Below are 25,153 nucleotides of genomic sequence, written 5' to 3'. Positions count from 1 at the left end.
AACATGCACATACTTGCTATATGCAATTATAGTAGGTTTATTTTGTTCTGAGAAAGTGAAAAATAATTCAGAAGTTTAGAAAAAAATAGAAATTCTGCATAAATGCATAGAATTAGAAAAGTCCAGCTAGTCTGAGCACAAGTCTGGCCCTTGACTGATCAACAGCTAGAAGAAAATATTATTCTAATCTCAAAATACAACAGAACTCCATTACCTGTTGACCATCTGAACCATCTGTTGTTACCATTGTAACCGAGTGCGTATCTTGTGTTGAAATAACTGCATCATGCGTTGGGACTGTGATGGTAGTCCCATCCTGTGTAACCATTGTTATAGTATTGCCAATTCCTTGCAGATCTGTCTGAGATATGTTGACCTGAAACAAACAAATAAAGCAGTTTTCAAATTTTAACATGCAGACCCAGATTTGTTTTTTTCCACTTGCTGATCTCTTGGATTACTGCAGACACAGAGTGAAGATTGTCTAATCTTCAGTGGGTAGAAGGCAAAGAATAATTTAACTGGGTGTGAACATGTAATTTAGTCAATTTCAATCTCATATTTTGTCCATACTTATATGTAATAGTAATTTTGTGGTTATTCTGTAATATTTGAATTGCACATCACTTACAGTTAAGTAATAATACAAAAATTTAGAGAACAAAGAAATAACATTGCAAACTGATAAAAGAACCTAACTTTTATTTCTCAAAGTGTATTTACTCCTTAAAATACCCTGGAAGGGCAAGGCATCTCAAAAATTAGAACAGATGAAGCTAGTTGTTTTACATTGCTACTATACAATAGCAACAAACATTGCTACTAACGAAATGCTGCTCTCAAGCCAAAAAGACATTCTGCCTATCACACAAATAAGTCATATGGCATATGAATTTCAGTGTTAGCATGATACCATATGCATAGGCCAAATATCCCAAATACTTTCAAATTGTATCAAACAGCAAACCCCTTTGACTGTTCACTGCAGGTATTGACTGTACCAGTCAGTCTCTGCTTGTAAAACTGAAGACACAGTATCCAACATTAGACATGTTTCTACACTTGGACAACATTTGTTAGACAGTCTTGACTGTGTAAAGAATTACAGTGACAAGTCAGGATTGTCAGTCTCACAGTGTGGTAGACTGTGCATACGATAAGCTACATATATAAATACACCGGGCCCTGTGCTTTACAGCAAGAACATGTACACAGACTGCAACATTGATGAGGGCCATTTCCAGACCAATGCTTCAACCAGTCACAATCCCTGCTGGTTTTTTATCAAAATTTGGCAGTTAACGATCAGTCAATAGCAACACCTTTGTCAATCAGAGTCCACTTGCTAAGTGATCAGTCTCTCCTTGTACAGTAAAAATATTATTTTCCATTTACATTGCTTTTTTGTGTGAATTGTCCTAATGAATAAAAAATGAAAAGCTAGAGAAAATAACATCAGTTTGAAGATGTAGAGTCCAAAAACCGGGCTTACCAGTGTGGAATGAATCAGCTGAATCTGGTCATGAATGCTTTGCTAAATATAATAACTAAAGTGTGCAAATGTAGTAATCCACAACAAAACATAAACAAAAAAAATCAAACCAAATGAGCCTCAGCTAAGATGATGAATAGTAGAAAAAAAAATTAATGATGTTATTTCCTACAAGTCCAGGAATGATCAAATTTCCATTTCTAATGGCAACAAACACAGCAATTGGTGATAACAATGATGCTATAATTTGTGGCTATCTCTTAACTTCCAGGAATTTGTATATACCCAGTGATTTGTACACTGATTCAATCTTACTCCTTGCTGTGCAAAATTGAGTTATGATGCATTCTCTACTCTCTCAACCCCATAACACGTTTAGCAGGGGCAGGGCGGCAAGTGTGTGGAAGAGCGAGAGAGGGTAAAAAGCAGATGTTCCCAATTTGTTTTCTGAACATAATTTAAAATTGAGAGTAACATTCACATTATAGAAATATTTGAAATACATAAGTACGTGAAAATTATGGGTTACACACACCGTAGTTTCAAAATGAACCAGTGACTCAAATGTTAATCCCTTCTGCTCCCATGTTGACAAAAATAAACAAAATACAACGGTTAACATAATTTCTGGATAATGCATTTGGACCAACTACAAAGAACATGAGAAATAAGTCTTAATTAGTAGTAAATTAATACTGGTTTTTATGTGCTTCAGTTGCACCACAGTTTTGGAACCAAAAGGTCACCTTTTCAGACTGAGTGAAACTACAAACTAGCTTGGAAAACATTCTGCAGCAATTGACAGATTTGACTAAAATTCTCAAATGTTTTTATCCAGACAGGGTAAACAGACTCTGGCATGAATTCTGCTCTGGCTAAAAGGAACAGAGCTAAAATGCTCAAAGTGTAAAGTGAAGTTGTAAAATGTTTCCAAATTTCAACCTTCCATGTGTAATGTTTGAATTTTGGAGTTTTTAAACTTTTTTAATGAAACAAACTCATTCCAAAAAAAATTATCCCATATATACTCAAGTAATAATTGAATCTTTTTAACTACTTTTTAAGGTTAAAATTTTGGGGTAGACTATTACATGGATACAACATTTGAGGGGCTGAAATTCATGCCGTATCATTAGCAGAAGCCCAAATGATCTCCAAACGAATAAAACAACACAAGTTGCAGTAGTTCTGAAAACCCGGAACGCAGCATGACGGCCAGCAGACTGGAAGACCTGGGGTGGAGTATAATGACCGGCACACCGATTCATAGATGTTTATCTGTTATCTGTGAAGAACGACGGTCGATTTTTATAGGTGGTATATGGAAATTTCCAGATATTTTGGCCAAACAGGAGATCAACTATTACTTGAGCATATATGGTATGTATGGTTATATTACATAGATGGTATTAATTCTAGATCTAGACAATGAATCAGCTCAGCTAGGAGGCTGATAGAGTGGAATCAAAGTGGAGTTGGCAAACACATTTGAAGATTCTTCAAGATGCTTGAGGTCAAGTAATCAGTTCATAGAAAAATGATGCAAAACAATTTAGGTAAGCACAAGTAACTGACAAAGAAGTGTCCCCTTCATTACCAGTATATTGATTTAAATGCTTATATAACAGCCTTGAAACATTTACAAGCAGGTACAGGAGTTGGATGCAAACATTTAATAATATAAATTATATGAATACCATTGTATTTAAATTGAGCAGTAACTATAAAATGTAGGGAACGAATTATCTCCTACAAATAGGTACTATGGAATAAAACTGAGGTTTAAGAAACAAAAGTGATAGAAATGACGACCAAAGATGGACCAAATAAAGACATAGAATAAAGAACAAAGTGAGGGGGAGATCAAACAATTCAGCATATTCATTTATAAATGATCCTGGGTTGTAGAAAAAGAAAATGCTGAAAAAGGAAAGGGAGCCACAGAAAATATATATTGGTGAACTTGTTCAAATCTTAAAAGTATTATTGAAAACTAAGTAGTAGTTATCATGACATAATGCAATGACACGTATAATGTTAAATCTTGCAGTTTTCAGTACAACAGCATCCACTACATAAAATCATAGAGTTATAGAGATGTACAGGACAGATACAGACCCTTCAGTCCAACTCGTTCATGCTGACCAGATATCTTAAATTAATCTAATCCCATTTGTCAGCATTTAGCCCATATCCCTCTAAACTCTTCCGATTGATATAGCCTTCCAGATGCCTTTTAAATGTTGTCATTGTACCAGCGTCCACCACTTCCTTTGGCAGCTCATTCCATACATACACCATCCTCTGTGTGAAAAAGTTGGCTCTTCGGTCCCTTTTAAAATTTTTCACCTCTCACCCTAAATCTATGCCCTCCAGTTCTGGACTCACCCATAGGGAAAAGACCTTGTCTATTTACCCTATCCATGACTCTCATGATTTTATTAACCTCCCAGCTTTCAACACTCCAGGAAAAACAGCCCCAGTGGATTCAGCCTCTCCCTATACCTCAAACCCTCCAACCCTCATCCTTGCAAATCTTCTCTGAACCCTTTCAAGTTTCACAAGTAGCTCCTGAACCTATGCAGATATAAACTAGAGGTTCCACATTCACTTTTTAATTTTAATATATTTTTATTGAAAAAACAGATTTCTAAAATAGTACAAATATCAGATACCCAACCTAGTAAGATATTCTTCCTTGCGCAGAAGGTGAGGATGTTGAAAAGTTTTTTCTTATGCGCATCTGCAGGGAACACACTGGGCAGGCCGAGGAGAGAGATCGGGTCCTTCTCTACTCTTACACCTAAAATCCTCTCCAGTGCATCCACCACAGCGCTCCAGTGTACCACAATGTTTAAAGTGTACTACAAGTCCAGAGACAATGGGTAAGAACGCCTGTAACCAACCTTACGCTTGGGACATGCTGAAGATATTCCTGGCTTAAATTTTGACAAACGGTCCAGAGCCAAGTGGACCCTGTGGAGAATCTTCAACTGTAAAGCATGAATCCTATTGCAAATTGATATCTTTCTTGCGTTTTGCCAAGTATCTTCCCATGCCTCTGAAGAGACCTCAACGCCTAGCTCTCTCTCCCACATCCTGCAGAATTGATAGAACTCATCTGAGGGGGCATCCCCCAATTGATGATATAAAGTGCTGACAGAAAGTGTACTCTTAGCACTGAGCACTCCTTTCTGTGTCGGATTCGTAGGGATCAGACAAAAGTCTTTTTTTGAATAAAATCCCAAACTTGATAACAAAAACGAAAGAGGTCCCTGTTAGATAGCACATGTTTCCGTGCTAACTGATCAATGCACATCATTGTGTCTCCCTCAAAAAAAATCGCCATGCAAGACACACCCTGAGCTGCCCAATGCTTGAATCCTGCATCTATCACCCCCGGTTGAAAACCCGGCAAACCCACTATAGGTGTAAGAGAAGATGTTTTGCCAACATTGCCTTCTCTCTGCCGAATTGCCCTCCATGCTTCAACAGTATTGACAACCATTGGGTTATGGACTTTTGCCCGAAACGTCGATTTCGAAGCTCCTCAGATGCTGCCTGAATTGCTGTGCTCTTTCAGCACCACTGATCCAGAATCTGGTTTCCAGCATCTGCAGTCATTGTTTTTACCTTTTTAACCATTGGGTTATGGCAATATTCCCTAACTGTCCTCATTTTGTCCAAAAACAGCAAGGTAGTAAGGGGGCACCTTGCCTGGGAGGTTTCAATATCTAACCATATTGAAAAGGGTCCCCACAAGCCCAATCACTCATGTAGGATAAAAGCAAGCCTAGTTGGTAGCTTTTAATGTCCGGGAGATCCACTCCCCGCAATCTGTGAGACAACTGCAGTTTAGCTAATTTAATGATGGGCCCCTGACGATGCCAAATACCAGCTGTTCAGTCTCCTGAATGTTTGTTTATTGAAAATCAGGGAGAATTATCCATATAGGGTATAACAAAGTGGGGGGAGGAGGAATATTCATCTTAATAAGCGCTATCTGACCCAACCACGAGACCGGAAGTGCCTCCCATCTTTGAAGGTCTTGTCTGATTTTGTTAAATAATTGAACAACATTAGCTTTGAACAGTCAATCCAGAACTCAAGTAAGGAATATGCCCAAGTACACAAAACTCCTGTGACCACTTAAATGAGAATTGATATTCGCCCTCAAGACCTAGCACCTTCGTAAGACCACCCACAGGCACAGCCTCTGATTTTGCAAGATTAATCTTGTACCCCGAAAAGGCGCCAAACGCAGTGATGCATTGTATCAGGTAAGGGTTTGACAAAAAAAAAATGAGGACATCGTCCGCGTACAACAAAATCTTATGTAATTTTGACCCCACTTCTGGAGCCGATATATTAGGATCCCAACAAATGGCCTCCGCCAATGGTTCAATCACCAACGTAAAAAGCAGTGGCGAAAGGGGACAGTCCTGCTGGCTGCCCCTAACAATGTTAAAATTGCTGGATTGCACCCCATTGGTGATGACCAAAGTGAGAGGGTCACTGTAGAGAACCTTTACCCATCTTATAAAGACTTCACCAAAACCAAACCGCTCCAGAGTATAGAAAAGGTACGGCCACTCAACTCTGTCAAATGCCTTCTCTGCATTTAGAGAAATCATCAATCCCTGTATTGACTATTGTTGGCATGCTTGAATTACATTAAGCAGTCTGCTAACATTATTGGAGGATCTGCGGCCCTTTATGAAGCTCATCTGGTCTTCTTTAACAATAGAAGTTAACACAGTCTCCAGCCTTAATACAAGAGTCTGAGAGAGGATTTTGAAGTTCACATTGAAGAATGAAGTGGTCCTCCAGGACCTTCTCTTTTTTCAGAATAAGCGAAATATTGACGTCTCTCAGAGATGTCGGGAGACAATCATGGCTGTATGAGTCATTAAACATTTTGAACATTGGGCCTGACAATATGTTTATAAATTCCTTACAGAATTCACTGGGAAGTCCATCAGGACCGGGCACCTTTCCACTCTGAAGCTGCCTCAGAGCTTCCTGCATCTCTTGCTCTGATAAGAGGGCATTGAGAAAGGACTCCTATTAGGGAGTCACACCCGGGAGCCCCAGATCCTTTCAATTTGGCCCTCCCCTCCTCACAACACTCAGATTGGTATGACTTAGAGTAAAATCTCTGGAATGCCATATTAATATTTTTGGAGTCACATGTTAGGTTCCCAGACTGTTCCCTAATTGCCGTAATGGCTTGAGGGGCACTTCTTTTCCTGTCAAGATATGCTAGATACTTGCCTGGCCTGTCACCATGCTCATATGACCTTTGCTTTGTAAAAGTAAGCTCCTTCTTTGCTGAGCATGGAATTCAATAGAGACCACAGCGCCATAACCCTCTGTAGCTTGACCAATGAGGGCCTGTCAAAGTATGCCTTCTCGGCTGCCTTCAACGGTGCTTCGAGGAGACATTGCTGCTCACCCTTCTGCTGCTTCCTACTGGCAGAATACGAAATAACTAACCCCCGGCATAGGCTTTGGCAATTTCCCAAAGGGCAGATGGGCTACTAACCAAGCCTGAGTTGATGCCTAGGAACTTCCAGAGAGTAGTCCACAAACTTATTATCCTTGAGGATAATGGCATCCATTCGCCAGTGCCTTGAACCCATGTAACGTCCTTAATCTTAACCAACAGATTCACTGGAGCGTGATCGGAGATGGTAATATTACCAATCGTACCAGGTACCACCAAGTCCAGGGATGCCAAGGGGGTCAGGAAAAAAAAACAATCCTGGTGTGACATCTGTGTGGATTGAAAAAAAACATAAAATCCCTGCCTATAGGGTGCAGACACTTCCAAACGTCCACCAACCTAACTCCACATACAGACCCACTAATTGTTCAATTTGTACAGAGGGTATTGGAGGGCTTCTGGGATCCATCTGGGACTTGAGATTGATCAGTTTAGAGAACACATCTACCAGCCGGAGGGCAATAAACATTTAAAACACCATATTCTTCCCAGTTTATCAGGGCTTTGAGAATTAGAAATCACCCGTGTGTGTGTCTTTAACACACTCTTGTAACTAAAATGGGAGATTCCTCCTAACCAGTATAGCCACTCCCCTACTTTTGGTATTAAAAGATGAAAAGTAAATCCGATCAAAGCCATTCTGCTGTAGTTTCAAATGCTCCCTGTCGTCCAAGTGTGTCTCCTGTAACAAACCAATATCCACCTTCTCCTTTCTAAGACTCAAAAGTACCTCCTTCCTTTTAATTGGTGAGTGACTCCTCTTGACATTCCAGGTACACCATTTGATCAAGTTATAAGTCATAACCTTTTGCAGTAACATTTAGATTCCAGACAGGAGGAATTCGAACCACAAACTGCCGAGCCTTAATGTTGGAAGATCCATCGATCACATAAATTACATAAACCAAAACTATTATAGTTAACAAACCTACAAAGCTATCAAAGATTATATACAATGAAAACCAAAAAACAAACCGATATTTCAAGCGCCAACGGCCGAATAGGGGAACTCACCCCCTGCCCAAAGTAGCAACTACCCATCCCAAAAGCCAATTTCCCATCCCACTGCCAAGACTATAGCCCAGACATATATATATATATATACCTGAACCAGGCATAAACTGCCCATAAGTAGGCATCTAGCCATCCCAACCATTTTCCCTCCTCCTAGCTCGAGCCGCACCGCAAACACAAACAGCAAAGAAAGAAAGTACACCATGAAACAGCAATGTGAATAAAGACATTTTTTTAAAGAAAAAAGGGGTAAATACCCTACCCAGCCTTTCCTCTAACTTAACTTAGAAATTGAGAGTATATATCTCAACCACCACCAAACATAGCTTAAAACATATTTTTACCAATTAAAAAAAAGGAAAAGAAAGCCCCAACCGGACCTCCTCTCTTTTTTTAATAGAGACATACCCAACTAACACTATTTGTACATACTAAATTGTTCAGATTAGGTTAATTTGTCCACAAAGCCTCTTGCCTTCTTCGACACATCAAAGAGATGTACGGATCCAACTAAGGTGAACCGAAGCACTACCAGATACCTCAGAGAGTACAGGATCCCAAGCTCCCTCAGTTTTCTCTTAACACAGTCATAGGTTTTTTTTTCTGGATCACCACTGCTGAGAAGTCCTGGAAGAACATGATCTTAGAGCCCTCATACATTAGGGCCTTCGGACCCTGCCCCTAGAATCCAGAAGCTGCCACGATTCTTTCCTTATCTCTATAATGATGAAACTGCACCAGGAGAGGACAAGGATGTTGACCCAGACCGATCTCTGCACCGTGACCCGGTGAGCTCTCTCGACTTTTAAGCCTCTCTTTCCAGGCTCAAAAGTTAAGGAATTTCGGCAACCAGACCTCAATAAATTCCACTGGCCACTCACCTTCCTTATCTTCTGGCAGACCAATGATCAGAATATTTTTTCTCCTGCCCCTATTCTCAAGATCATCCATTTGGTCACGCAGATTATGGACCTGCGTCTCAAGGGCTTGGATCTTATCCCTGGAGGAACTGGTACCAGCTTCCACCACTGTGACTCTGTGTTCAACTTCATCTGTCCCTTTTCCCAGGTGTCCCAGCTGCTGTTCATGCTTCTCCAGCATGATAGAGATTGGGGGCCAGCTTTTCCTCTATCTGCTTTCCCAATATCTCACGAGATTTCACAAGCTCCTTCACCAGGACCTGGTAGGTAATTGAGTGTGAGGATCTTGCAGGCTGGGCCGTGGGCCCGGCCTCAGATTCTCCTCCTCCTCCTTCGGCATTTCTGGGCGGCGAAAACACAGGTAAGTTGATTTTTCGCAGTTTCCTGGGACTCCACGACCTTTCCAGAGTCCCAGGATATCGCAATGGTCCAGGTTGGGTGGGGTTAGAGGTCTGTCCCACTTGTGCTGCAGTGCAGAGCTCTGCAACACGATCCTCCTAGATCGCCGCCATCTTGGATCCCCCACATTCACTTTTAAAGAATTTATTATATCAGTGATTTCGAGTTTTCATGGCTTCCAATTACTTGGATGTTGCTTTCGAAAAGATTCAGAGAGCAGCCTCCATCTTCTCCTCCTTCTTACACAGTCTCCTTGCTCTTTTTCATTCCTTGTGGTCTCTTTCTCTTTGCCCCTCACATCTGCCTGCTTCATCCCCCCAGCTCGCAGCTGTTATAACCAGTCAACTGAAATCCGCATGGTGAAAGAAACATCATGTTTGACAAAAGTCTTTAAGGATGTAACATGCAGGGTGGATCATGGACTACCAATATATGTTGTGTTTTTAGATTTCCAAAAAAACATTGAGTATGGTGCCAAATTAAAGGATACTGCAGATAATAAGAGGCCATAGCGATGAGATGATAATATTATCATCATCATTAATGGATAAAAGTTCCGCTAACAAAAAATGGAGCTCTGAGATAAATGGGCAATTTTCAGGTTGGCAAACTCTCACAAATGCAATGATGCAGGACTGATTGCTGGACCTCAACTATTTACAATGTTAATAACATTTGTCAAAAAGGTTTGGCAACAATTCAAAGATAGGTAAGTTGTAAAGATGGTACAAAGAGACTGTAAAGAGACACAGATAGGGTTAAGTGACAGGGGAAGATCATTGCAGACGGAGTATAATATTGGAAATGTGTAGTTGGTACTTTGGCAGGAAGAGAAGACAAACTATCATTTAAATAAAAGGACAATGCAAGATGCTGCCATGAAGAGAAATCTGAGTATGCAGACATAGTAATTAAGGAGGCAAATGGAATGTTGGTCTTTATCGCAAAAGTAATGCAGTATAAAAGCACTGAAATGTTATTCCAAGTGTACAGGCATCGGTGAGACCAACAGTACTGTGTAGCTTTACCCTCTTCATTTAGAAGAGATGGGGAGAAGGTGGTTTAACGATAATGTCACTGCACTAGTAATCCAGAATTCCAAGGCTAATATTCTGGGAATGTAGTGTTCTGACTATGTGTTATCTAACTTATTAATTTATAAAATTATTAGCTGGATATATATATATATATATATTACAGAACTTATTGAAAAGAAACTTTTCAAAGCAAAGAACACTTGTTATAGCAGCAAAGATTCTGGATTAGTGGGGCTGGAAAAGCACAGCAGTTCAGGCAGCATTCGAGGAGCAGTAAAATCAATGTTTCGGGCAAAAGCCCTTCATCAGGAATACAGGCAGAGTGCCTGAAGAGTGGAGAGATAAATGAGAGGAGGGTGGGGGTGGGAGAAAGTAGCATTGAGTACAATAGGTGAGTGGGGGAGGGGATGAAGGTGATAGGTCAGGGAGGAGGTTGGAGTGGATAGGTGGAAAAGAAGATAGGCAGGTAGGACAAGTCATGGGGACAGTGCTGAGCTGGAAGTTTGGAACTGGGGTGAGGTGGGGGAAGGGGAAATGAAGAAACTGGCGAAGTTCACATTGATGCCCTGGGGTTGAAGTGTTCCGAGGCGGAAGATGAGGCGTTCTTCCTCCAGGCGTCGGGTGGTGAGGGAGACCATAGCAGCAAAGATGCTGCATTTACAAAATACCTAAAATGCTTGGAGTCATGGGTCTGCAACACTTTCAGGAAAAGGTCACATGACTCATTTTGAGGTCGTAAAGCACCTTGTATCTGAGCACAGACAGTGAGAAATAATTTACCACAGAGGCAACAACCTCTGTCCGTGAAATTTCTCTCAAAGTTTGAGATTTGAAAATGCCCCAGAAGGCCTAATCACCACATGGGCATGGTTCTTAAAAGTCTCAATCTATACCACTATTACCAAAACAAAAAGAATCAAATAGTCATTAATAATCCAAAAATAAACCACAGTGCCAACTGCATTTGTGGAAAGTGACTTGGGTTGCAGAACAGTATTTTGTGTAATCTGCAAATGTTGCTTTTTTTTCTGAATATAACTATTACTTGGCCAAAGTACTTTAGGATAACATTCCACAGTTTAATACTTTCTCCAGGCTTGCAGATATGTGCCTGTGTGGAAACATACGTTTTTGCATGCATGGAGATGTGTGTAGAACTGTACAGATGTGTCTGTGCACAAGCTGTAAAACCTCAGCAGATCTGGCAGTATCTGAGGAAAGAGAGTTAACGTTCCAGGTCTAGTGACCCTTCTTCAGTATGCTCTTCTGTGGCTGGAGGAGTGCCAGTGTGTGCGTAGAGGTCTGTGTGGATGGATGTGTGTGCACACGCATGCTGAGGAGAGAAGCATGTGTCAGAGAGGGCTGTACGTGGGGGAAACAACATTTGCAGGGAGAGGTGCATTAGGGATGAGGTGTGTGTGGTGGGGGGTCAGCATGCAACAAGGCAGTTGTGTGTGGAGCAGAGGTGCATGTTGGGGGGGGGGGTTCGAATGTGGAGAGACACAGGTGTGGCAAGGGTTTTGTTACATTTAAAATGGAAGTTGGATGTATTTGCAAATTTAAATCCTTTTTTGTCAATAATCTGTCCTTGACCAAGTGTTTTAAGGAACCTGGCTAACTTGATATGGAGCTGCATGCAGTCTAATATAAATGATATAGGTATGAAATTAGCAATATCACCTTACTTTTCAAATTCAAGATTTCTTGTGTACAATGGAGGTGTGGGGCAAGGAAAGGGGTCCAGCAGCAGTTTATAGGAATGATCCCAGGAATGAAGGCTTTTGAGGATTCAGTCTAAACTCAATCGAGTTTAGGAGGTTGGGGATGGTATCTCATTAGAACTTACAGAATACTGAAAGGCCTGGACAGAGTAGACATAGAGAAGATCCTTCCTCTAGCAGGAGAGACTAGGACCCAAGGACATAGCCTAAGTGAAGGGGATCAAGGATTATGGGGAAAAAAGGAAGATGGGGTTAAAAAACCATCAGCCATGAGAATGGCAAAGCAGACTCAAAAGGGCAAATAGCCTAATTTTGCTCCTATATCGTATGATCTTTCAGCCTACACGTGACTCCAGACACACACATGATTTATGCTTAACTGCCCTCTGAAATAGCCGAGCAAGCGCTTCAGTTGTTCTAAACTGGAGCACCATGGATGCATCTGTACCACATGGAGTGCAACTGTAGTTTATTATCACAAGCTTGCCATGGGCAACTAGGATATGCAACAAATGCTAGCTTGCCAGCAATGCCCAAATGCCATGAAAAAAGTAAATGAACAAAATCACAACAACACAATTTTAAAATGAGGAATATCTCATTTAAAATGAAGAAATTTTTCTCTTAAAAGATCTCCATCTTTGGAATTCTCTTCCACTGACATCATGGAGGCTAAATCATTAAGTATGGTCTATATTGAGTTTGACAGACTTTTCATTGTCAAGGAAGTCAAAGGTTATAGGGAGCAGACATGAAAATGAAATTAAGGCTAAAATCCAGCAGCCATGATCTCATTGATTGCTAGAGTAAGCTGCAAGAGCCAATTGGTTTGCTCCAGCTCCTAGTTTTTAAACAATCTGCAAATAAAGTAGCAAAAGTTGTTTGTCAATCTAAAAATATATTTTCTCCATTCTTGCTGGTCCACTGAACTTGGGCCAAATGAAAAAAAACTGTTCAATTCTACATAATTATTTGCCAATGCTCTGTATGTAAACTTGACTGAAAGATACTGCTGACACTCAGGTATTCTTGTCATTCCGAGCAACTAATATTGATATTTGGCCTATTTTAATATAATTTTTTTTAAAATTTACTTTGTGATGAATAGCATATAATTTATACATTTTTTTGGAATCTGATTTCAAAATATATTCTGCTGCATTTTAGTTACTTCTGTGAGTTAAATCCAACATTTTGTCAGAGCGCAGTTGAGTCTGGATCCTGTGGCATTAATGGAAAGATATGAATATTAGTGAGTTTTGAGAAGAGTTGTAGCTCAGGTTAAGGTTCTCGATGGAAGTTTGCTCACTGATCTGGAAGACGTCATTTTCAGACGTTTCGTCACCATACTAGGTAACATCACCAGTGGGCTTCTGGTGAAGTACTGGTGTTATGACTTGCTTTCTATTTATGTTTTTAGGTTTCCTTGGGTTGGTGATGTCATTTCCTGTTCTTTTTCACATAGGTTGGTAAATAGGGTCCAAGTCAAAGTGTTTGTTGATACAGTTCTGGTCGGAATGCCACTTTTCTTGGAATTCTCATGTGTCTCTGTTTGGCTTGTCCTAAGATGGATATGTTGTCCCAGTCGAAGTGGTGTCCTTCCTCATCTGTATGTAAGGACATTAGTCAGAGTTGGTCATGTCTTTTTGTGGCTAGTTGATGTTCATGTATCCTCGTGACTAGTTTTCTGCCTGTTTGTCACAGTTCTTGCAAGGTATTTTGTAAATGAGATTTGTTTTGCTGGTGGGTTTGTGAGCTACCATGATGCCAAGAGATCTGAGTAGTCTGACAGTCATTTCTGAGATGTCTTTGACATAGGGGAGAGTAGCTAGGGTTTCTGGATGTGTTTAGTCTGCTTGTTTGGATTTGTTGCTGAGAAATCGGCAGACTGTGTCCATTGGGTAACACAGAGACTCGAACAAACAGCTCTGCCAGCCATCCAACCCAAACTTTGGATCCGCTACATGGATGACACCTTTGTCATCATTAACCAAAACAAATTAGAGGAAACCTTCAAGACCATCAGTAATATCCTTACTGGCATAGAATTCACAAAAGAGGAGGAAAGCAACAATAAACTGCAATTCCTAGATGTCACAGTAAAGCAAACAGTCAATGGGGAACTTCAAACCAACATCGAGGAAAACAACACATACGGACCAAACACTGAACCACAGAAGCAATCATTCCAACGCCCATAAACGAAGCTGCATTAAAACATTATTTCAATGAGCCACCACACATTGCAGCACAGAGGAGGTACGAAGGAGCAGAGGAAAATCACGTACACAGTGTATTCAAAAAGAACAGGTACCCAATAAACATAGTCTGCTGATTTCTCAGCAACAAACCCAAACAAGCAGACAAAGTGCATCCAGAAACCCTAGCCACTCTCCCCTATATCAAAGGCATCTCAGAAATGACTGCCAAACTACTCAGATCTCTATTATGCATCATAGTAGCCCACCAACCCACTAAAACAGCAACTAATGAACTTGAAAGATCCTATACAGACAACAAACAAAACTAATGTCATTTACAAAATACCACCAGGATACATGAACATCAAATAGCTACAAAAAGACCCACTCTGACTAGTATCCTTACATACAGATGAGGAAAGACACCACTTTGACTGGGACTACACATCCATCCTAGGACAAGCAAAACAGAGACACACACACACGAGAATTCCTTGAAGCATGACATTCTAACCGGAACTCTACCAACAAACACATTGACTTGGATCCCATTTACCACCCTCTGAGAAAAAGAACAGGAAATACATCACCAACCCAAGGAAACCTAAAAACATAAATAGAAAGAGGGTCATAATACCAGTACTTCACTGGAAGCTCACTTATGTTGTTACCTAGTATGGTGACATAACATTTGAAAACAAATCTTCCAGCTCAGCGAGCAAACATACATCTAGATATTCATATGGTTGGCTTATGGGCAAGCAGCATAAACACATAGGCTTTGTTTTCAGCTCAGACGTATCTAGGATGGCCGAGATTTTTCTAAATTCATTTCAGAAGACGTCAGTTTGAGTTTAGAAGCGAGTTTTGTTTTTCTCTTAGAAGAAGTTTGTTTAGAAATCTGCAGGTTATTAGAAGTGAGAAAGTTAAAGTTTTCAGATTTGTGAGAAAAAGATGTCAGCAAATTCATCAGACTGTCTCCTCAATCCAGATGAAAAAAATACTGAAAGGAATTAGTTACATAGAATTGTAAAGGGATGAATGGGGATGGCACCTCTCGAGACAGGCGTCTCCGTAGAGCTAATGTTGAGGAACAGATTGAATCTTTGCTTTGCTTAGTTTTAGATTCCACATATTTAGATAAACTTTTAAAATACCTTATTGTGTACCATAAATACCTGCTGTTGCAGAAAACTTCCATCCTCTTGTGAATTCATCTCAATGTTAATCATATTAATTAACTAAAGAAGAAATATATTGAGTCAGTCTTCATTCAGGGATCTGATTTGTTCAATAATGCCTAGCTGGACTTATAAAAAATTATTTGGTATCATGGCAAAAATACAGCAGCTGCAATAAACAAATTGGATAAAGAAACAGACAGAAAGGAGAAGAGTAAAGTCACCATAGTTCCAGAAGATGATGGCGCTGCTCCCTTATTAGACAGAAACAATTGGTGATATTTTAACCCGAGGGTCATCATGCTTCAGGTAAAGGGAAGGGTCGAAAAGGAACAGCCTTCATGATAACCTCAGCTAGTGTGGGAAATGAATCCATGCTGCTGGTGTCACTCTGCATCACAAACCAGCTGGCCAGCCAACTGAGCTGACTGACTCCCCAAGAGAAGAATAAGCAAACAAAAACAAATTAAAACTGGACTCTACAAGGCTAGCCAAGACAGGAATTTGAGTTTAGTTTTTTTTCTTACCTGTTGCTGTGTACCATCTTGGGCAATAAGGGCCATATGTTGACCTACGTCTGCTTGAGCAACTGTAGTAACTTGTCCAGATAATCCATTGTCTTCTTCAACTCCGGTTACATAGGTAATTGGTTGTCCTTTAAGGATTTCATCTCCAGAGGTAACTTATAAAGCAAAATAGGACACAGCAATACATTTCAAATTAGGGACTATCTCATTGAACATACAAAAAACATACAGTTAAGTCTAAAACTAGTAATTTCACATTTATGAGAAAGATTGCAGGGAAATAATGGGGCAAGTGGGAATGAAGGACTGCTGTTTCAAATAGCCGACATAAACTGAATAGACTGAATGGCCTTCTGTGCTACACCAAGCTGTTATTTTATCATGCCACAAAAATGCATAATATTGTTATTTCAGTCTCCAGTGCAATATCATTAAACAAGTTTGCATGTTATTTAATTGAGAGTTCACAAAATAATCTAACAAATCAATATGAAAGTCTTTTGTTTTAGAAAGAGCAAGTAGGCATTAACAATTGCAGCAGATTTATACAATTCCATATTTGTATTATCTTCAAAAATTTCTCATTCTCACTTTTTTGCCAACATAGAAGGTCAGCAAAATTTCTTGCCTTCTGCTGCAGCACTGACATTAGTGAGGTATTACCATATAAAACAAAGCTGTTGTTTGTGGCTGTTTGTTTGACCCTCATGTTCAAAGAGAAGAAAAAGGAAATGCAAATTCACATTTTCTCATACTGAGTGGATATGCTGAGCAGTCTAAACTCCAAGTGCCAAAACACAACAGAAACACATTTACTTTGGATGATTCATTAGTCTCAGACATAAATCATTCCTTGACTATATGCATGAGAATCGTTGTAAATCAGTATTAAATTTATTCAAGGTCAATATCAACATGTAGCTAAATAGTTTAAGTAGAAAGGAGATTTGGTCCAGGTTTACAAGGTGTATTTGCTAGTTGGAAATTTATGACCTCACCAACATCTGAGGTTTTTATATGGTGGGGTGGGTTGGATATGGGGGTGGTTGAAGAAAGAGGAGCAGAAATCACCTTCATGAGTAGGTGGAAATATTGAGAGAAGCGAAAATATTATCAGTCCATCACATTTGTACAGTACAATATATATTCGTAATTTCTCAGATCTACAAAATACAGCTACAGAATTGATTTTTATTAGATTAAAAAATCATTATGATCATAGACCAGAATGCCATATTGATATAGTGAACTGGCTTGGGACCAGTACCATTTTTTTTAAAAACAAATAAAGTGAAAGATCCAGGGGACTTAGTGAATAGAGGCACAGGTTTTCATGGTTTTGAATAAACAACAACAAACGCCACTGTATAACTTTAGAACAATAATACAATTTACATACAACTTAATCTTAATATTCAAGAATTAGCACTTGGTAAATATGCATAACAGACTGAATTAACACCCTACACACAGATTTAATCAACAAACACATCGACCTGGACCCAATATACCGACCACTGCAGCGGACAGCTGGAACTGACAACCGGAAGCGGCAGAGACAAACCACTATAAATGCCGGAGGAAACAATACAGAAGCGCTTCACAGGAGGTTCCCAAGCACTGAGGATATCACCTAGACAGGGAACGAAACGTCTGCAACACAAATTCCCAGCTCGGCAAACAGAACCATAACAAGGGGTCATAAAGGCAGAGGTGCTGATATGTCTCAGAAAGAGCTTACTTTAACAATGGCAGGGGAGTGGCCAGTTCTCCCAGTTCAGGCTTTGATTCTAAACAGGCAGACAAAAAACTGCTGGTAGCAGAGAAGCAGTTACAGTGAAAAAGAGATTACATGCTTTCACAGATACTTCTTGCCTGAACTTTCTAGCTGAAACCGATCTTGCCTGTAAGGACCTGTGTTTGAATTTACAATTTGCCAAGAGGTGTGTTAATGGGAAGTTGCGGGAATTGGAATAAGTTCACTAAGTTGAGATTTTGAGTTGGTTGGCTTTTCAAATAGTTGTTATTCTAAATTCTGTTTTTTTTCATGTTTGAAGGGCAGTGTTTAAATAAATTCTGTTTTGCTTGAAGCCGAGTGGTTTGACTACCTGCATCACCCCTGGAATATCCACATTAAATCTGCCTTTAAAAAAAATACAAGTTAGGATCTGGGCTACCTTCTTAAAATATTTTGAGAGAGTCTGGCCTGGTCCATAACATGATTTAAATACTTTTTAAATGTTGTGATAGTTTCTGTCCCAATCACCCTTGCAGGCATACCTATCACCCAAATGCTTATTTAAATCCCCTCTAAACCTCCTTCTCTGGGATATTCAGCAATGTCCTCCAAATGGTGATGACACAGTGAATCAGAAAATCCCATTAAACTTCTCAAGGATTTGCCTTGAAATTCTCTCTCAAGAGTTCTGTGCCGCTTTACTAACTGCTCCCATTCTGTATCTATCCCTGGACTCCAAAACTGCACTCATTCAGAAATATAACTCCACCAACAGCTAGCTCTACCAAATTAAAATTGTTCCCGGTTTTCCCCAAGTTCCAGTTTTTCTCAGCTACATCAAGCAAACATTGCTTCCGTGCTTTCAATCCCCACTACCTCAGTTGCACTGAAGTATCATTTCAGCTAATAAGAGAGACTAAGTAGGGTGAGGTTGCTTTCCTCACAGCAGAGAAAGCTGGGGGTGGGGGGGGGGAGATGGTGAGAAGACCTGACTGAGCTGTACAAAATTAAATAGGACACAGATTGGGTGGAGAGAAAGAAATGTTTCCCCTCAATAGAGGGATCAAATCTTAGGTTAATCAGATTTAAGGTAAGGGGCAGGACACTTCGAGGGAATTTAAGGAAACTTTTGGGTGATGGGTATGCCTGAAAGGGTGGTAGGGGCAGAAACCATCACAACATTTAAAAAGTATTTAAATGAACACTTAAGCACCATAACATACAAAGTTATGAGCTAAATGCTGTAAAATAGGATTAGAGTGCTTGATAGCTGGTATAGACACAATGGGCTGAATGGCCACTTTCCATAGTATAAAACTCTATAACTCTATTACGGCTTACAGGTCCCTTCCGATACAGAATCTACGATCTGTCTCAGCTCCCCAGGACCACTTGCGTCCTGACTGACTCCAGATGCCCACTAATTTTGAGAATTTCTTGTTTTCTGACATACCAAAAACATCCAATTGCTCTTGACTCCTTCCTGAGCTCTCTACATAGTGTGTAGTTTGACTATCTTCTTATCAGTACAGTAGCTTCAGTAATCCTACCACAGAGTCGACATTTCCCTCTTTCTCTTTCTCCTCTAACCTTTGAATTCCTCTTCAGTATTCCTGAAAAGTGACCTATTGAAAACCTTGCAGTAAGTCCCTCACCAATTGCTAGGCATTATGCAAAGTTGCCACACAACAACCTTCAGACCATCTGCTCCATTAATGCTAATCGGTCATAGATTGCTGGCTTGCTTGGTACAACAAGCAAATGCTATAGAGGATTTCATCATAATACTGACTTCATAATTACCTTTCATTTACATCTAACAGAGTCATAGAGACATACAGCACCTAAACAGTCAGGCCCTTCGATCCAACTTGTCCATGCCGACCAGATATCCTAATCCAATCTAGTCCCACCTGCCAGCATCTGGCCCATATCCCTCCAAACCCTTCCTATTCATATACCCATCCAGATGTCTTTTAAATGTTGCAATTGCACTAGCCTCCACCACTTCCTCTGGCAGCTCATTCCATAAATGTACCACCCTCTGTGAGAAAAAGTTGCCCCTTCAGTCTCCTTTATATCTTTTCCCCTCTCACCCTAAACCTATGGCCTCTAGTTCTGGACTCCACCACCCCAGGGAAAAGACTTTGTCTATTTATCCTATCCATGCCCCTCATAATTTTGTAAACCTCTATAAGCTCACCCCTCAGCCTCTGACGCTCCAGGAAAAACAGCCGCAGCCTATCTAATCTCTCCCTATAGCTCAAATCCTCCAACCCTGGCAACATCATTGTAAATCTTTTCTGAACCTTTCAAGTGTCACAACATTTCCAATAGGGAGGAGACCGGAATTGCATGCAATATTCCAACAGTGGCCTAACCAATGTCCTGTGCATCCCAAAACTAAATATCCATTTGCTATCCAAAAACCTACAGTTGCATGTTTGAGATTCAAAAGCAGCCAAATACCCAGCTACATAAGTGGAAAGAAAAGAGGGTGTTGTACAGCTGAGTATGCTTAGTCTTACAATGGGAAAGATTAGATTTGCAGAAAAATCACTTGTGTTTCAATGGAGTTAGAAAATTACAAGAAGCTGATGAATAAACAATATGTTACAAATAACAACGTTTAAACAGACACATGAACAGGCAGGGAATAGAGAGATATGGATCATGTGTTGGCAGATGGGATTAGTTTAGAATGGCATCATGGTCAGCATATACATGGTGGGCATATTTCTGTGCTGGACTGTTCTATATTTATCAGATATTCAGACTGACTTTACAAATCCCATTTACATTGATTTTTTTTAAACCATGATGTTTATGAATTTCACAGCACACAAACATTTTCAGACTTTTGCCAAAAAATTTTTTTTATGATTCTTCAGGATTATTGAATATTACTAGCTAGTCTAAGACTCATGGACAAAAACATGAAAACAAATAAAGTTGTACTCACCATCTTGTGATTCAAAGAAAGTTTCTTCTTCTTCAGTTGGTTCACTGTCACCATGTGCAGTTCGTTTATGCATTGCCAGGGTAGAGGTCTGTTTATATGTTTTGCCACAGTGGTTACAGTTGTAAGGTTTAGAATGGGTATGAACTACATGGTGCTTATATAAACTGGAGTACTCAGTGAAACGCTTATCACAACCAGGTACAGTACATACATAAGGCTTTTCCCCTGAAAATTATAAATAACATCATAATTACATAACAAAGATAAATTCAACAATAAAAGTGCAAAATATTATAAAATGTTTCAGCAATGTGCAAAAAAGGTAATCTTTTAAAATTCTTTTGTCATTTAATAGTTTGAAAGAAGTTACAGCTCAAATTCAGCAGAATTAGCATTTCATGCTAAGTCCTCTTATGTTTCTTTGAAAAACAATTCACTGAAGCATTACACGAACTGTACAGAGTTGTTAATTTTTCTGCCCTAAATCCAACATGCAGTCTAGACATCAAATCCAGGCTATAAATTCCTTTTAGCCAACTGTGAATCTTTTGCTGAGTGTTTCAAAATTTTTGCTTAATTAAACAGGATTCTCTCACCCATTATAAACATGCAGGAACTGCACAGGGTAATTATTCACTTAAACAGAACACCTTTTCTGTGTCTGTTACAGTGATCATCACCTTTCCAGGATTTAGTCTTGTTACTCAACAATGAAAAATTCTGACCTTCAGGCTTTGAACAAGAAATTGAGACTCAGACCTTATTCTGAAGGATTTTAAACTCTGGCAAATTCTTGTATGCACACTGCATAATGTATATTATGACTACAAATTGAAAATATACCTGTGCATTGCACATTCCAATCAAAAAATCTCTTCTAAACATTATAAAGGTAAAGGATCTGAGTGGAAGTGAGGATTGAAACTTATCCCAGATTTTGCTCCTCATAGTAAATGACTGATTGACTTAAAATTGGCTGAAGCCTGAGAATGAGCCATTCCCCTTCTCACCTATAACGTGTCATTCAGGAACAACAAAAGTGAATCAAAAAGATGGCACAACACTCTTATACTTTTATTGCAAGAAAGCATTCATTACATTTTTTACCAAAATGGATAGTTAAATAGATATCTGCTCTGTTAGGTAACAAAACAATTGCAGGCTTTAGGAAATATTGAGTCGTATTTTATTCTGCTTGATACCTGTGTGTATCCTCATATGGTTCTTGTAATTGGTGGCACTAGCAAAGGCTCTTCCACAGCCAGCCTCTGGACAGAAATATGGCCTTTCACCTGTATGAGTCCGAATATGCACTTTACGAATATTTGATGTGGTGAACGATCTGCCACAGCCTTCAAATGGGCATTTAAATGGTCTTTCACCTGTTTATCAGATACAATGCAATTTGACTTTAACAAAAACAGGGCATAACACATGTAGTAAATCAGCTCCAATATTTAGTCAACATATTACTGTAATATCATATTTACATCTTTATCGTTATGCATATGCATGCTTGAAAATAACTATTGCACAATAGTTCTGCCAGAGATTTGATTCAAAATTTTTTGATTTACCTATATTTCCTTTAACCTCGAGTAGTAAAACAAGGATACAAACAATAACATTCATTTTATTTTGATTTTTTTTTGTCCAATAACTAAACATTTAATTGGTCCAAAACCTTGTATCCAGAACGCATTTGATAAGGTGTCAAGTAAAATGTTATTGCACAAGATTGGAGTTCACGGTAATGAGGGTAACATTACAACATGGATTTCGGATGAGTTAACACACACAAGCCAAAGTTTGAATAGAATCATCAAAAACAAGTCCATTCAATATGATCAAGGCTTATCATATAATTCAGTACACCATTGCCATTTTGCCCCCATACCTTTTGATAGCATTAGCCTTAAGAATTACATTCACCTCCTTCTTGAAAACATTCAATGCTGTGACATGAACCACTCTCTGAGGCAGGGAATCCCACAGGCTCTCCATTCTCTGGATGAAGAAATTTCTCCTCATTTCAGTCCAAAATGGCCTATCACATACAAGTACTTCTTCTGTAACGTAATGGTTGCATTCTTGTGCAACCCCACATTATAGAAAATGTTTCTCATGTTAGAAACAGTGCTTAAAATGTTGGCGATGTAATCGCGTTACAGCCAACACGTTTTAAAGTTTTGCACTTTAGAAGCACTGTCCCTAATTCTTCAATCGCATTATAATGAATTCGCCTTAATGAAACGCACATTACAGCAGAATGACCTGTATCCTTAAACTGTGACCACTGGTTCTGGGATTCCCTGGTCATGAGGAAGCTCCTTCTTGCCTTTACCCTTCTAGTCCAGTTAGAATTTTATAGTGCTTCCATGATATCGCTCCTCATTCTTTTAAACTACAGTGAACATAATCTTAAACAATCCAATCTCTCCTCATATTTCAGTCCTGCCATCCCAGAAAACAGTAAACATTTGTTGCATTCTCTCCAACACCAGAATTTCCTGCCCCAGATAAGGTGATTGAAACTGCATATAATAATACCACCTCATGAAGGAGCAGCACTCTGAACACTAGTGCCTCCAAATAAATGTGTTGGACTATAACCTGCTGTTGTATGATCTTTAACTTTATTCACCCCAGTTCAACATCGGCACCTCCACATCACGGCACATATTAACCCAGGTGTGGTCTAATTACAGCAAGACACCCCTGCTCCCACCAACATACCATTTGTCTTCATCACCTGCTGCACTTGCATGCTCATTTTCAAAAACTGGGTGCACAGGGATCTCCCCTTTTCCCAATCAATCGCCAAGAAAATAGCTGCCACTCAGAAAAATATTTTTCTTTTGCCAACGAATTCTTTATCCATGTCTGTACACTATATGCAATTCCATGCATTTTAACATGCTAATCTCTTATGTTGGACCTTATTAAAAGCCTTCTGAAAGTTGAAGTAAACTATATCAACAGGCTCTTCTTGATGAACTCTATTTAGCAACATCCTCAAAAAATTCCAGTAAATTTGTCAATCTTGATTTCTCTTTCATAAATCCATGTTGACTCTGTCTGATCATGTCACTGTTTTCCAAGTGTTCTGCTATTAAATTGTTTATAATGGGTATTTTCCCCATTACCAACATCAATGATCTGTACTAATTGATCTGTAATTCCCTGTTTTCTCTATATCTCCCTCTCTAAACAGTAAGATTAGATTAGAATCCATCCAATCCATAGGAACTGTTCCCCAGTCTACAGACTTTTAAAAAGATGTTCACCATCAATGCATCCACTATTTTCTAGGGTTACTTCCTTAAATACTCTGGGATGTAGATCATTATCCACTGGGGAATTTATTGGCCTTTAAACCCATCAGTTTCCTTACTAATACAGATTTCTTTCAGTTCCTACCTCTCACTGGGCTGTTCCCTCACACTTTTGGGACTTTTTTTGAGTACTTCTTTGTGAAGACTGAACTAAGATATGCATTTAATTAGTCTGCCATCTTTTTGTTTTCATTATGCCCTATTTCTGACTGTAAGGTACTTTTATTTGTCTTCATTAATCGCTTTCTGGAAAGTTGTAACGAATGGAGTGTTGCAAGGATTATTCACAGGACCTCAATAATTTACTCCAAATATTCATAACTTCAAGGAGGCAGCAGAGTGCAGTGTATCCAACTTTGCTGATGATACAACAGTAGGCTGGATGGCTTGTTATGATAGGACACAAGGAATTTACAAGGGGAAAGTCATGGGTTGAGAAGGCAAAAACCTAGCACATGGAGTTTATTATGGGGAAATGTGATGTCACCTGGGATGATGGGATTGACCAACAGCTAAACAGGTTAGGTCTTCATTTGTTGGAGTTTAGAAGAATGAGGTGGTGATCCAATTGAAACATACAAGATTCTGAAGGGGTTCAATCAGGTAAATGTGAGAAGATATTTACACAAGTGGATGTAGTTAAGAATAAGGGGACATGATTTAGAACAGATCTGAAAGAATTTCATTTCCCAGAAGGTTATCTATGTCTGGGATTCTTTACTACGGAGAGTTGTGGAGGCTCAATCGCAAAGTATTTAAACAGAAATTTTTGAAATGTTAGGGAGTTGCGGTTAGTGAGGAGCTGGCATTAAAAGAAGAATTGAGGCCTGAGGAAGATCAGGTACAATCTTATTGAATGCCAGAGCAGGTTTGACTGGCCAGATGGTATACTCCTTTTTTTTTTAGGTTTTTACATTAAGTACATATTAAATTGCAACATTTACTTTTTAATTTTGCAAACACAGTACTAATAAAATTAGATTTATTGATCATGCAGTAAAAATAGAAGACATTATTTGGAAAGTTAGATTTATTTTTAAAATAGAAGGGATTAAATGTATATGTTTTAGGGATACATCAAGTTATTAAGTGATGAGATGGGGTAAATGTCTAGTATAGA

General features: G+C 39.3%; 1 protein-coding gene across 9 annotated transcripts in view; it reads right to left on the bottom strand.

The window, feature by feature from the left end:
• LOC122557816 (zinc finger protein 143-like) overlaps window positions 1–25,153 on the bottom strand; it is a 98,010-nt gene that overhangs the window by 7,550 nt on the left and 65,307 nt on the right. For all 9 annotated transcript variants that reach the window (XM_043705894.1, XM_043705891.1, XM_043705892.1 and 6 more), the window contains 4 exons: window positions 21,901–22,080; window positions 20,699–20,923; window positions 15,999–16,153; window positions 215–376 (listed from right to left, as the gene is read on the bottom strand). In XM_043705894.1, coding sequence (XP_043561829.1) covers window positions 215–376; window positions 15,999–16,153; window positions 20,699–20,923; window positions 21,901–22,080 — 722 coding nt within the window. The remainder of the gene's footprint in view (window positions 1–214; window positions 377–15,998; window positions 16,154–20,698; window positions 20,924–21,900; window positions 22,081–25,153) is intronic.

Source organism: Chiloscyllium plagiosum, chromosome 16 (genome assembly GCF_004010195.1).
Source record: "Chiloscyllium plagiosum isolate BGI_BamShark_2017 chromosome 16, ASM401019v2, whole genome shotgun sequence".
NCBI lineage: Eukaryota > Metazoa > Chordata > Chondrichthyes > Orectolobiformes > Hemiscylliidae > Chiloscyllium > Chiloscyllium plagiosum.
The sequence above is the reverse complement of the archived record's forward strand: the minus strand, read 5'-3'. Positions and strand labels throughout refer to the sequence as shown.